We start from the raw sequence: 14,619 nt of genomic DNA on the forward strand, positions 1-14,619 counted from the left end.
ACACCAAAAGAGGTCAAGAACGGCTCAAATCATTCAGGCACACACAAAAGAATTGGATGGATAGGAAGCTTAGAAGCTAAGGATTACGTGGGTACCACATACATACCTCGATTTTGCTTCTCGGAGGAGAAATTCGAGGAAGAAAGAGAGAGCGCTTGAGAGAAAGGAGGGGGAGCAACAGCTTGGCTGCCCAGGTGGGAGAGGTAGAGAGTGTGGGAGTAAAGGGGAGTGAGGGAGAGCTGCCCATTAAGGAGAGTGGGTGGTTAGCTAACTCATGTGGGCCCCATTTTCTAGAGAAACAAGCCCATTTCAACTGCAAAAATATTTCCATCTCTCCCGATTTTATTTTCCTCTACCTATTGACCCAAAATAAGGTGCTCTAGTATAAAAAATAAAATTGCTTAAAAATAAACATGATGTTTATGATGTATGATTATTCTTAAGGCATGATTATGAGTTCGGGACGTGACAATATATTAATTAGATTGCTCATTCATGTGCACGTTAAGATTTACCTTTGAGTCAATGGCTAGTGATAAACTTCAGTTTTTCAGTAAATCTTCTTATTCCTTTCTCGGGGTGCAGTCAGCTAAAGGCTGTTAAATCCAGTCAACAGTGAGCATGAGGTCTTCGCGACATGCAAGTGTTTTAACTTCCTTCGCTTTGACACCTGGATTTCAACACCGTTGGATCTTTCCTCTCCTCTTAGTCGTTCTATCCCTTTTCCTGCTACTTCGGTTATTTGTACGAAATTGATCTCAACCTATAATCTAGGCCCTCTATAACTAATGGTGCAAACATTTTCTTTTTTCTATAATTAACAAAGGTTCAGTCTGTCTAGAGGTTTATTGTTTCATTTTTATTTTTTCCCTAATCAATTCAACCAAAAACAGTTGCATAAGACATTAAAATGTTGCTACTCCCAGCCATTTCTACAGGTCACCGCTCTGCCATTTGTTGTCTGGCACGTTGCGCTTTGCCCCTTGTCCGCCTTGTACAACGACCTCGAGCCTCGTCTACGTGCAAGTGGGACCTAGAGGTGAGGGGACATCGGTGTTTCTCGGTCTGGATGAATGGGAGAAACCGAGATCGAATCGAGGCGAGGGAGATCCAGAGCCAAGACGGAGGCTATAGGGTCATTGCTGTCTCATCTCTCTCTCTCTCTCACACACACACATCAAGGGGATCACCTCTACCTGCGGCTCACGTGCCGTGCCACGTTGCTTCGAGTCCATGCAGGTTGCACAAACCATATCATAACTTGCACCACAACTTCAACATGTGCCAGAACGCACGACCAACTGCTGCTTGAATAACCTTGAAATTCAAGCGCGCATCCATGTGTCTCGCTTGGTATGCCATCACACGCTTAGGAATGGTGGCTGAATCGCCTTCATCAGCTCGTTTAGATTAGTTTCCAAAAGGACTCTTAGTTTTTAATAATGGCATATGTGGGTAATAGAGTAGCAGGTGTATGGGTATTTTGGGTTTTATTTTTCGTAATGGCAGTGCTGGTTTTCATAATGATATTGATGGATAATTTATAAACATATATAGTGACACTTTGTTTTTCTCAATCCGATTAACATTGCAATTTCTATGCCTTGAGAGCTAAAGATGAAGCTTCTTTTATTAGCCAATTACTAATATAATAGATAGAATTCATATTAGTTTCCTTCTAGCAAAAAGATTGCTCTTCAAATAGGACTCTAGAGTCCTAATTTTAGTTTGTTGCACGACATCTCAACTTCAATATAGATTTCTCTAGATTAAATCTACATCGTTATAACTTGGTCCCAAGAAAATCAATATCTTTTTCTCTCCATATTTTTTAATTCTAAATTTAGCTATTTATTAATCGTATTTGATCTGGACTCTTTTCATAAATCTAGACCGTTAGATGTTCATAACAATAAATGATCTAGATCATTATTTTTTCGATGAACATGGTAATTTTGTGACCATAAAAACAAATGTGGCTCCTTTTGTACATTAAATATTAAGATAATGATATAATTTCTCACATGCCATGGCTAAAACTTAAATATCTGATACGACCATTATGCCCCCATACGTCACTGACTAAGATGATCCCACACGTTAAAGATACACAATAGTATATTAGAGATTTGTAAGTTTTGCCTAAAATAATAGATAGCCAGGATAATTCCTCTCAAGAACATTCCGTTGCACCCCTAAGCTAGAGCTTCTCCTATAAGTACGACCCTCCACCCACTCCCAGCAGCAGCAGCAGCAGCAGCAATCACATTATTTAGTGTGGAAGCAGCACGCAGCGCTGTCTCCTCTCCTAGCATCACATCATCCGATTCCAACCTGCAGTGCGATCGATGGAAGGCGGCCTGAGCCCGGAGCGGCACGCGGCGGCGGAGCCGGTGCGGTCGCGGTGGACGCCCAAGCCGGAGCAGATACTCATCCTCGAGTCCATCTTCAACAGCGGGATGGTCAACCCGCCCAAGGACGAGACCGTCCGCATCCGCAAGCTGCTCGAGCGCTTCGGCGCCGTCGGCGATGCCAACGTCTTCTACTGGTTCCAGAACCGCCGCTCCCGGTCCCGCCGGCGCCAGCGCCAGCTGCAGGCGCAGGCGCAGGCGGCAGCATCCGCCGCCTCCTCGTCCTCGTCGGGCTCGCACCCGGCTAGCGGAGCCGGCCTCGCGACAGGCCACGACGGCTCCGTTGCCTTGTCGCTAGGACAGTTCGCGCACGGCTCCTCCGCGTCCGCGGGGATGATGGGGGACCTGGACTGCAGGGGCGGCGACGACCTGTTCGCCATCTCGCGGCAGATGGGTTACGTGGACGGCGGTGGCTCTGGCGGCTCGTCGTCCTCGGCGGCCATCGCGCAGCAGCAGCAGCAGCTCTACAACTCGTGCCAACCAGGTGAGCGGCATCATGCATGTTTTGCCGCTCTCCATCGATGCATGGTTTTGCGTTTGCCTATTTCTTCAACCATGGATTGGTTAATTCATCCATGCATCACACATCCACACATCGGTAGCTTGTGCTTTCAGTGCATACATGCATAATCTAGCTCAGAGATCTAATGGAATCGGTATCATGCTTGATGGTATTAATCCTTGATCTTTAATTTCCTTCAGAAATGTTCTTGTTCTTTAATTACAGGTTCAGAAGAAGAAAAAACTTATTCACTTATTAGCCCTTCACTGCTCTTTCGGATCTACTCTCAAGACATAAGATCGTATTGCATAGTAGCCTGATTCTTTGCTGTGCATGCATGCAGAGCTCATATCTTCTTGACTGAGTCTGTTCTTTTTGGTACCAATGGGAACAATGGTAGTTCAATCACGCCTCGATCAGAAAATAGGAGCCAGGAGAGGGGCATGAGTTCATGTACTCATTTTTCTTTGACGGAAAGCTCGTCTGCTAACTAAGACAAGACTGCTTGTGCTAGCTACATATTATGCAGTATACTAGCTTAACGCATGCGTGCATGCAATACACTAGTACTGCACATGCCAACAGATAACATGCTTCTCTCATGCATGTGCAGAAAACTAACGAAACAATAAGTACATGTATAGGATATCATCAGTTGCGAAACAGAATTTCTAACCACCAATATTCTAGTTCAGTACATGCATGCAGGATCAAACTGCCTATCGAACTGATATGTACACTGTCCCAAAAAGACCGATCCGCCATCCAATTCAACCCCTTTCACATGGTTAAAACAATTTTCCTGCGATAAACTAACTGGGGGCGTCATCACTTGATTTTGTTGTAGCGAGCATCACGGTGTTCATCAATGGCGTGGCGACAGAGGTGCCTCAGGGCCCAATCGACCTGCGGTCCATGTTCGGGCAGGACGTGATGCTCGCCCACTCCACCGGCGGCCTCCTCCCTGTCAACGAGTACGGCATCCTCATGCAAAGCCTGCAGATGGGCGAGAGCTACTTCTTGGTCAGTGAACTCCAGTTAATTTCTAGCTAGTTTCCTCTCACATTTCAAGCATCTTCAGTACACATTAGCCAGTGGAATCAAGCACATTTGATGCATGCATCCACACTGCTCAATTATATGGAGTATATGAGATGCGCATTCGATATGCCATTCATTAATTTGTTGCTTTGTGTCCTAATCGACAGGTCATGAGGGGCTAGCTGCGGATTGATCACCCGTATCACCTTAGACGTTATTCGCCGGAGATGCATGCATGCAAGTGTCAGTTAACCATGAATTCAGCAAACAGAGGCTTGCTAGCTAGGATAGATGCATGCAGGCTGCAGCTAGCTGGTCTCTGGCATCGATCGAAACGTGTGTGATTGAGATGCAACGAAACATGCATAGTAAGAGCAGTATATAAATAGCAGCAATACATTACAGATAAGATTGTGCGCTATGCATCCATATCATATATCCATCGATCTATTTGTAATCAATCATATAAGTCACATCATTAATGATAGATTTACGTACGTTGATGCGTCTCTGTGGCCATCATATCGATCGGGGTCATTCTTTGATAGATCTCGCTCCATGTGCCTGGACTGTTAATTGTACTGCTGCTTCTGAATCGAAGTGTAGTGCTGGTCAGATCATCTATAGACGTCGATCGGATCGTCAGGCAGGCAGGGGCTTGCAATGGCAGAGGCGGACGTGTGGAAAGGAAAGCAAGTGGCGAGCTCACCGCCCACGCCGACCAAAAGGAGGGCACCGCGTGTCCTGCTCCTGCGCGTGTTTTCTCCGTGCGTCGGTCGTGTTTCGACGCGCGCGTGGTGTTTGGAACCTTGGATCTGGCGACCGGTTAACCAATCAGCGCAGAGTAGCTGGGCTCTCTTTTTCCGATTGGGATTACTACGTGTGATACACTGATATACTCAAACTAAAATAGGAGTACTTTTTGTAGTCTCTCTCAGCTTTCATTGCGTTAGAACGGGGTTCACGCTCTGCCTCTGCATCCCTCCCTGCTTCTGCTCTCTGCCTAACGCAGGATCACATCAAAACTGGCTACGGTGAATGCATGCATGAGTCGCCCCTGCCTAAGTGGTGTAATTTTAAAAATGGAGTGCTGACAATGGCAAGCTCTGGAATCAGATGCAGAGTGATTCGGTGATCAGCCCTTTTGATTAAAGACAAACACTGGCTTTACCGGAGGATCGTACATGGAGCGTACTATAACTACGTTGCAGAAGAAACATTTTTCTATACATGTGCCTGAGGTGCTCTGGACTCGAGGACAAATGTTCCATTTCGACCGGTGGCAGAGCAGCTCATGTAGGTCCCCCTCTATAGGCGCTTCTCCCTTGCTTCTCAAGTTGGGAATAATTACCCGCAAATGCTACAGAGTTACCCTTCCATCCGTTACCCTCGTGATTCACCCCTTCAACCAGTCGACGCCCGAGACTCACATGAGAATAGATGGGGGAGAGGAGAGGTGATTAGGGTTTGAACCTTCGGTAGCGGTGGCTCACCGGCAAATTGAACCTTCGGTCCTTGCTTGCCCCCCTACTTCCTCACTCGGTCCTCTCCTTCCTTGCTCAGCCAACGCCACACTGGCGCCCTTGCTCCCGTTTTGGTGAGAAGGACCCCATCAGGCGTCGGCTCCCCTGCTCCTATGTTGTCTCCACTAACGACCTTGGCCCAGGACCCTCACCCAAAGGTACTCCTCCATCCCACATTTCCCCCTTCGTTAGGTGATAAAAATTGGTAGATTTGTGTATGGGAATGCGAATTAGCTGATGTTATATGATGGATAGATGGATTGCAACAATTTGCTGCCATGTATATGTGTTAATTAGATGCCTATTGGTATGACTGAATGGCTAATTTTTGCTTAGCTTTGGTGTGAACTACCTGCTATGCACATGTCATTTATTCTTACTATTGTTGTGAATTAGCTGTTGTTTACATGCCAATTTTGCTAATTTTAGCTGGTATTCCGATGCAGATGACAATTTTTGTAGTAATGTTGTGATGTGTTTACCACTTTAAAGACACTAAATGGAAGATTTGCTTAGCTTAAGAGGGCATAGAACGACAGGAGGAAGCATTAGACAGTGGAGGAAGACATGTCACTTATTTTCATCATGTTGTCTTGTTATGAAATGGATACATTGTCACTATTTAATAATTATTTGTATTGCACATCCATGGATGGTCTTATTTTCATATGTGTGACCTGTATGGTTTTTTTGTCGTATATGTGTATCATACAGTAGTATGTTCTCCTTTTTATCTAGTGTGCAAATGAGCTCTTCAAGTGTTTCAAGTGAGACTGAAGAATCAAGTGATGTCATTCTAGAGCGTGTTAGTGATGGTGATGATGATTATGATGATTTCATAGTTGCATATGCTACTTTAGAATTTAGAATGTATAGACTACCATGGTGGCTCAGGTATATAAAAAAAGGCTAGGACAATATATACCTATCATGATTGGAATTAGATAAGCTGAGAGTCAATTCCTAGATAGTAATAAGTGTTACGACAAGTTCAAAATGAGAATGTTAGTTTTTTGACGGCTCCATGAAACAGTGGTAAATGATTATGGCTTGAAATCAACTAGAAAACTTTGTAGTAATGAAGTATTAGCAATGTTTTTTGGACATGTGATGCATCTCAATCTAATAGCCAAGTGAAGAATTAGTTTGGCCATTCAGTAGAAACTGTTATTAGAAAGTTTATTGAGGTATTAGATAGTATCAATTGCTTTGTTGTTGATATCATAAAACCTAAAGTTCCTCAATTTTTTACTGTGCATTTTAGGCTTTGAGAAGCTAGGTTTTGACATCATTTCAAGGATTGCATTAGTGCAATTGATGGAACACAAATACCTGTAATTGTGCCATTAAGTAAACAACATAAATACTTTAACTGACATGGATATGATTATAAATGTCATATTAGTTTGTGATTTTGATATGAGGTTCACATTTGTTATCACTGGTTGATGGTTGGCCGGGATCTGTTCATGACAGTTGCATACTGTTGGATACTTTGGTAACATACAAAAATCAATTTCCACTTTCTCCATAAGGTATCTTACTTATATGTGGACATTTTATTACGATGTAGGGAAGTATTATTGCATCAAGCACTACACTAACACTTATGTTATGTAGGGAAGTATTATCTCGTTTATTTATGATATCCTAAACAAAACAAAGTTTCATAAGCACCATACAAGGGTCAAAGGTATCATATGTCTGAATTTCAACATGGTCACCAACCAATGTAATTGAAGGAGGTGTTCAATTATGCACATTCATCCCTCCGAGCGTTGCTTCAGAATTCTAAATACAAAGTGGTGTATTCTCTTAAACTTGACTAGCTGTTTAACAGAGAAGCAATCTAAAATTGTAATTGTTCTAATGACTTTTCATATTTTTTTAGATATAGTGCCACAGATTATGCAGATTCTGAAAACTATGTTGATGAGGATGGGGGCGTCCAAGCTACCCAAGATGCTGTAGATGATGGTAGTGTGAGAGATGAAAATGACATGGGCAAACTGCATAATTATATTGCCGTTGCTTTGGTATCATGATCATTGGGGCTACACTTGACTACTATTTTGTAGGACTCAATGGTATCAATGGTTTAGTTAGTTTAGTTATTTTGGAGGGAGAGAATGTAATCAACTTTTTTTTGTCATGCTTTATCTTTATAATGAAATTACTAATACTCGAATATTTCTATCTTTAAATGCAAAAAATTAATGAAAATAATGATATATACTAAGGATGGCAGTGGACTGAGTCGGGTTAGGGCTCCGCGAGTTTCAGACTCGGCAGGAGCGGGTGTATAAATTGTCCTACGAGGCCTTCGAGTTAGGTTCAAGACTGGGGCTTAATTTGTACTCGTGGGTGCCCCACAGGCCTCGATCCGGGTCAGGTTCAAGGTGGCCACTCCCCCCTCTCCTGCGCCGCTCTTGTGTGGTGCCTCCCCCTCCCTGGCCCCTCTCGCTCGCGGCCGGCAGCCTGCACCACTATCGGGTTTCGGGTCTACGATCAGGTCTCAGGTTCCCGTCGATCCGACTTGTTGCCACCCTTAGCATATACACTTATTCAGAAGCTAAACAAGTTCATACGATTCAGAGTATAATAGTCATTACACACTAGATATATAATATTCCAAAAATAATAGGATTGAATCAGACAGCAGCTTCTCGGCACAGCTAGCTTCTTTAAAAAAAAACTCCTCAGAAAAAATATCTTAAATGGGGTCGTAACCCAAAGGGTGGTGAAGCATGATCGAGCACGAATACAAGGAGCACGCGATTCGCTGCACCGAGCCACTTGTCACATCCACAAAAGAGCGTACTGAATCACAAAGGGAGCTTTACGACTTCAGACTTCAGTACAGAGATGTTGATATATCACAAAGACAGCACAATGGAGCAAAAAGGATAGGGGCATCCCAACTAATCACAGCGCGAGTCTTGTAGGCAAGCAAGCGTTAGTAGTTCTAGACCCAAATCAGCATCTTCTTAATCTTATAGAGTACCGCTTCTCACTGATCATCATTCATCATGGGAGAAAACTCAGAGCCTTCAGTATACATCAAGTGCAGAACCGCTAACCATTTCTTCAGAGTGAAACCTCTTGTCAGGGAGAGCTTGCTTCTGAATCCTGTCGTGTAAATAGGGAAATACTATAGCCTCTTAACAGCACTGCTGAAGGGTCAGCAGAATACAATTCTTTAAGGAAGCTATTAACAATTATTCTTGTACAACCAAACACATGCTGGAAACCTGATCATGAACCCAATAGGTTGGTGCATGCTCTACAAGCAAATCACAGAAAATGTGAGAATACTCTTCCAATAGTACAGGTGTGCTGCCTTGGACATTAGCAGCACTTACATTGCCAATTATTGTTCAGACTATAGCATTTTCTTAATTTAACTTCTTTGAGAAATATCAGACAAGTACAATATTATCATGCAGTCTCCTGAAAAGATTGCGAGCGCGACATTGCCGCTGGATTTGCTTGCAAGACTCGAGCAGCACCGTATATCTGCTCTCTACTTTCAGGTTTGGACTGAAATGGTCTAAACATGCCTCGCTCACCAGGTTCAATCCCAAGGGTGGTCCAGATTGAACTCTTTGCAGCTTCATCGGGATCATCGATCCGAAGTGTTTTTGGAATCCACAGGCATCTTTCTACCTTCTCATCACCTTGAGGTTTGGAATCCCTCGAGTGTTTTCCCAGGACAGGAGAGCCACTATCTGAACATGCGCTATTGCTTCTGGGAGATGCTGCAGACACACAAGAGCTAGGTCCAAGCCATGGCGCACTCCATGCTCCGTTAGGCCAAGGAGTAATGAATGGCCAAACAGCAGGTGGCATTACTGGAAACGGAATCGGCGGACCACAGAAGCCTGGTGGCATTAATGGCACCATTGTTGGCATATTCCATTGAACATTACTTGTGTTGCCATTTTCTAAAGAATTTGCTGCTTCAGCTGGGGCTGGGCACACCGGTGCTGCCATGGCAGGAAGGCCATTCCATGCTGAATTCCATGGGTACACAAAAGGAGGACCAGGGAGGCATGGTATGGGATGCATGGTGACTCCATTACAATGCCCAATAATTCCATTTTGATGTCCGCTAACTGTTCCTTTAAGTGGTTCACTCCGAGGACTATCTGATGTTGTAGTCGAAGGCACACAGGTCTGGTTTTCTCCATTTCTGGGTTGCGCTGTTGAGGCAGGGTTGGCATTCTTACTCTGCTCTCCAATCTTCAGCACAGACACCGTGGAGTGGCAGAGAGGGGAATCAGGCCTCAAACTAACTGCTGTTTGGCTTCCTTTGATAGATAATGGAAAGAGGGAAGCATCTGCAACAGGAGTGGCTAAACTGCTGCCTGGAATCAATATGCTGCGGCAATTCGTACTGGAGCTCTTACTCTTGCGTCTACCAGCACCGACCGGGATGTTCCTCATGCTTCCACCTGCAGTCCAGTATCTCTGACAACTCTTGCAAAAATGTCTTGGCTGCTTAATGTTGTAGTTGTTGTAGTAACAAAACTTTGTATCCATGCTGTTGCAACGAGGACACGGCAGGATCTTGTCTGGCTTCTTCAGAACCCTCTCCCCGCTCAATCCATCGCCATCAGTTTTAGCTGTTTCCAATTTGGACTCTGATCGAATCATCTCATCATTGCTGGGGATCGGATTCTCACACTCACTAGAACTATTCGTTTGACCAAGTTCTAACTCCTGATCTGTGCATGGCTTTTCCTCCGTGATCACCATGTCTCCTGTATCTTTGCATGAATCCTGACAGTTACATAAATACTAAGTGATACAAGATGTATCGCAACAGCAGCAAATATGTTCTTTCAGAAAAATAACTCAAGTCAGAGAATTTATAAATCCAAGTACTAAAGCAAGTGCACATTGCTTATATCTAAGCTATTTATTAATTAGTATTTTCTTAAACAGCACACAATTACAATACCCTCTACACTACAATCAGTGAGTATCTTTAACAACTACGTTGCATATGCTCAAATTCTTGGCAGCTAAGCATTCCTTCTTTTGTGTAGCACCTTAATTGGTGAAAAACGACCAGCTTAACAGGCTTCCTAAAGTTCAAATGTTCTCAAATAACATATTAGATTGCTCCAAAGGTCAAAGTAGGAGGATTTTCAGTGTCATATGTATTATATTCCACAAAGATCTGGTTGGTGATGACGATGGCATTATCTTCATTGCAGCTAACTAATCTTTGTTGTATGGCATTATTAACAGATTTTCCCCTCAGGTACAATATAGTTGCTGGTACTTTAAACAGTGCCACCATATGGTTCTCACTTCTCAGGTTGGCATTGTGAACTCCAGCAACTGCATTGTGGGTGGAAGTTTCAGACATAATTTTGGGAAATATAAGCTCAACTGCTCAAGTCAGCACACTGCAACAACTGAATCCAACCCCATAAGAGGCACTATAATTTCTGCTTTGGACCTATCTACGATTTCACAACAGTTGAGCTCTGTGGCATCAATTTTTCTGACTTAAAAATGCAATCTTACACAGAGCCAGTGGAGAAGTAGGGGCAAAATCAAGTAGAATCAAGGTAGGAAACTTCCAAGGATGGAAATCTACCTAATCCAAGACTACCTACCAGCATCCTTGCAGGCCAAAGAGCAGTTTGCACCAAAGGAGTAAGCTTTTTCTATCTTCTTCTAAGGATACCAAAAGAGCAAAGTTGACGAGGGATTTCCATTCAGACAGAATTAAGTCCCACCAAATCGAAGCTGCTTTGCACTACTCTCGTGCAGAAGAACTGTTAATGAGATAGAATCATCCACAACTAACAAATGGTCTTTTCTCTGTATTCTTACGAACTGAGGCATAGCACGGCTATTAGCAACCACAAAATACAACCGAAAATCGAAAAAACCTGACAAGGGGTCTATCAAATCTAACCTAATCACCGTAGGATATGCAAACCAATAAAGGAGTCGACAATAGTTATCCATCCATATGATCATCTACACGGAATAATCAGACCTTGTCTTTCTGTACTAATCGGACTATCCATAAAGAGAATTTTGGTTATTTAGCATCAAAAGCCATGAAGCCGTCCAGCGTCCCGCCGAGATCGCCGCGCACGACAACGCAGGACAGCTCCCACCTTTGTGCGTCCAGGTCATCCTCGTGCTAAAGAGCATCCATCTCGCCGACGCCCTCGCGCGCGTTGCTCGATTCCGGCGCTGATACGAGGGGCTCCCGGCCGCGATGGTGGGCTAGGACGCCGCTTCCTCCAGCCTCTACTCGTCGAGGACAGGCGACCATAGCAACCGAGCAAGGGCGTCGTGCTCACGCACCGCAGCCTCGTCTCCATGTTGGATTCTTTGGTTCAGGCGTCGAGCAGGTCAGGGAGAACAATTACAGCAGTCGCAAGTACGGGAGAAGAAAATCGCGCAAATATGCTCGGATTATAAAAACCACACATTTTTTCTCAAATCAAATCGCAGACAGGCAGAGGACGGAACAGTTCATGAACTGAAAGGGGAAAACAGAGTATACTTTGACGAGAAATCAAGAGAAAAGAGTATGAACTCGCGCGAGCTAACCTTCTCCGGTGGCTGTGGAGGCGGACGGGGCAGCGCCACGTGGGATTCCGGCGACCTCGGGGACGCGGCTCCGGCGACCTCCATACCATACGGGCAAGATCCGACAAGTAGAGTTGGTGCAGCCAGAAAAGGGGAAAAGATTCACCAATTTGGTCACGCGCTCGTGCAGCCACACCCCTACACTATTCCTGGAATTGCATAGTGATCCTGTTTCTAACGGGTCTATGTATAAGGATTATCTCGAGTAATATAGATCTGAAAGATTAAAATGAGTTGAGTGGCATATATTATGTGTTTTCATGGTTCTTCCTATTCGACGGGTACCAGGGTGTTGAACCTTTTTCCTTACTGAAAGAAACTACTTATTTTTACTTAAAGAAACTAGCTGCTTGAACTTGTACGGGATATTTTACGCATTTAACACCACAATATATCCTCTCTTGATTCAAATTTGTCACTTTGAATTTGATTTTTCATTCTCTCAACTTGAATTATAGGTTTCCACTGTGAGTTTCAGCGGTTGATAGTTGGCACTGGGAGTAGATGTGGAGGCAAATGATAGGGCATGATTCGATACGGCAAGAGGAGTAGACGCCGAGGAAAATGATAGCAGCTGCAGCACCATTTTGCGAGGACACTACCATCTAGTAGCAAGCCTACGACCGTAAACATGGTGTAAGATGAGTTTTAAGGGAAGGAAGCAAATGAGATGAGGGGTGAAAGATGTGTGCGCATGTAAGGGGTGTCAATCTTAAAAGCTTTTTTGTGATGTGCGGATGGAATATAATGTAGTGGTATACATTGAGGATCAAATGACAACAAATAATTCCTAGTTCATTTAAGGGGTTCCATTTTAGAGAATTTATTTCCTTCTTACAACGGTATACTATACTGGTAGCGAATCTAAGGTGAAAAATGAGTTGCAAAATGCAAAAGATATTAAATCTGTTTTAGTTTTTCACTAGTATAATCTATTTATATATATTTATAATCCAGGTTGCAGGAGTATTATTATGATATGTAATGTGACATCCACTTGGTTTTGCACCGAATCTATTGTTGGATGGAATATTTTGTCACTTAAGGTTTTCAGAATTAAATTTTACAATAATATTAAACTTCACATGGGAGGAGATTAGGTTGAATGGATACTAGTATCCAACATGATGTGCTGGTGCACGCCGTAAAAGATTTTGTAGTTATGAACTAGTGAGGGGGTGCTTTAACAAAGAGACGCCTGTGGTTTACTTTACCGGGTGAAACCGGTGCGCGGCAACCGGCTTGCCCGGTTGGAGTCCTAGTCAGCGCGCGGGGAGTGATCCTGGGCCACGAGTTCACCCAGCTGCACGATCCCATGGGCCCACGCGCGCCCGGTAGTTGCCGCCCGTTACCAGGTAAGTGGTGTACGAACGCCGGGGCACGTACCCGACCCCGCGGCTGGAATTTTTAGAATTTAGCCTTTTAAAAAAAAATTCTACGTATGGATCTATTGAAAAACAATATTGCAAAATGCACCATTTTTACTATGCTATAACATTTGTCATTATGATTAAATAGTACGGTGTATTGATAATCATGGTAGCTATGGTAGCTACTTATATACTCCATCCGATTGTAAATATAGATTAATTTAGATTTATATATAAGAATTAAGAAAGTAGATCAAATGATCTTATTACCTTTCATTTATTTTGTATTGAAAAAAATAACTCATTCATTTATGAGAGTGGTAGTATTTATTAAATAAGGGTAAAACGGGAACAAAAGAGAAAACAATGCATAGAAATTTGAGAATAACTTATATTTATAGAATAATTGAGAAGACTAAAACAAGCTATATTTACAACCAGAGGGAGTATGATCTATTCATACCATGATAGCAAATGTTATATTATTGTGTAAAAGTATCTAATTTTAGAAATTGTTTCGCAGAAGGCTGTTGATAGAATATGTTTTTAAAAAAAATCAAAATGTAAAATTCTACGGCGAAAATTCTCCGTCTGCTTCCCGGGAAAAGCGTTCGTCAATGTCACGTAGGTCCGGTGATATATTGGGCCCGCATGTCTGCGAGTGAGGTGGACTGGTGCCTTGGTGGGATGACCCGGTTTGGGAAAGAAAAGTATTGGAGGCCGGCAAAAGGAGCTTTCCGCCTTTACTAGTGCTTTTGGTTCACTCTTGCCATCAGGTTCTCTTTGGAATTTTAGCATTTCTTTTTGGAAAATTAAAAAAACCCATATGTAAATATAGGGGTTTGACAGAAACCTCCTGCAATTATTTTTTGTGCAAGTTTTTTATGCCAAATACCCACTAGTATTGTAGACTGACTGAATAATATGGTGCTTTTCGTGGCTTCCGTCGTGGTGTGCCGACTTCTAGCGTAGCTTCCAATGGCTACCATACAATGCAGTATATCTCTATGTTTTATTGCACGTTTGAAGGATAAATCCACATAAGTACGTGAGTAAGAAGTGTAAATTATAGTGTTATATATATATATATATATATATATATATATATATATATATATATATATATTCTAGACTAATATTAAATGGTC

General features: G+C 43.0%; 2 protein-coding genes across 2 annotated transcripts; one reads left to right on the forward strand and one right to left on the reverse strand.

Moving 5' to 3' along the window:
- Positions 1-2,267: 2,267 nt before the first annotated feature.
- Positions 2,268-4,466, forward strand: LOC133890573 (WUSCHEL-related homeobox 11-like). The gene is made up of 3 exons (XM_062331009.1): positions 2,268-2,895; positions 3,761-3,936; positions 4,122-4,466. Exons 1-3 carry the CDS (start codon positions 2,349-2,351, stop codon positions 4,134-4,136), a joined length of 738 nt encoding a protein of 245 aa, XP_062186993.1. The 5' UTR covers positions 2,268-2,348; the 3' UTR covers positions 4,137-4,466.
- Positions 4,467-8,633: 4,167 nt separating this feature from the next.
- On the reverse strand, positions 8,634-12,265 carry LOC133890572 (cyclic dof factor 1-like). Its single transcript, XM_062331008.1, has 2 exons — positions 12,063-12,265; positions 8,634-10,259 (listed from the first exon to the last, which is right to left on the reverse strand). The coding sequence occupies exons 1-2, from the start codon at positions 12,144-12,146 to the stop codon at positions 8,916-8,918; spliced, it is 1,428 nt and encodes a 475-aa protein (XP_062186992.1). The 5' UTR covers positions 12,147-12,265; the 3' UTR covers positions 8,634-8,915.
- Positions 12,266-14,619: the final 2,354 nt, after the last annotated feature.

This window comes from Phragmites australis, chromosome 14 (assembly GCF_958298935.1).
Source record: "Phragmites australis chromosome 14, lpPhrAust1.1, whole genome shotgun sequence".
In the NCBI taxonomy this organism is placed as follows: Eukaryota; Viridiplantae; Streptophyta; class Magnoliopsida; order Poales; family Poaceae; genus Phragmites; species Phragmites australis.

Bases quoted from the DNA above. Each gene is read 5' to 3' on its own strand.
- LOC133890572 (XM_062331008.1), bottom strand. From the start codon at position 12,146: ATGGAGGTCGCCGGAGCCGCGTCCCCGAGGTCGCCGGAATCCCACGTG. The intron at 10,260-12,062 runs GTTAGCTCGCGC...TGTAACTGTCAG, and splicing joins CTCCACAGCCACCGGAGAAG to GATTCATGCAAAGATACAGG.
- LOC133890573 (XM_062331009.1), top strand. From the start codon at position 2,349: ATGGAAGGCGGCCTGAGCCCGGAGCGGCACGCGGCGGCGGAGCCGGTG. The intron at 2,896-3,760 runs GTGAGCGGCATC...ATTTTGTTGTAG, and splicing joins CTACAACTCGTGCCAACCAG to CGAGCATCACGGTGTTCATC.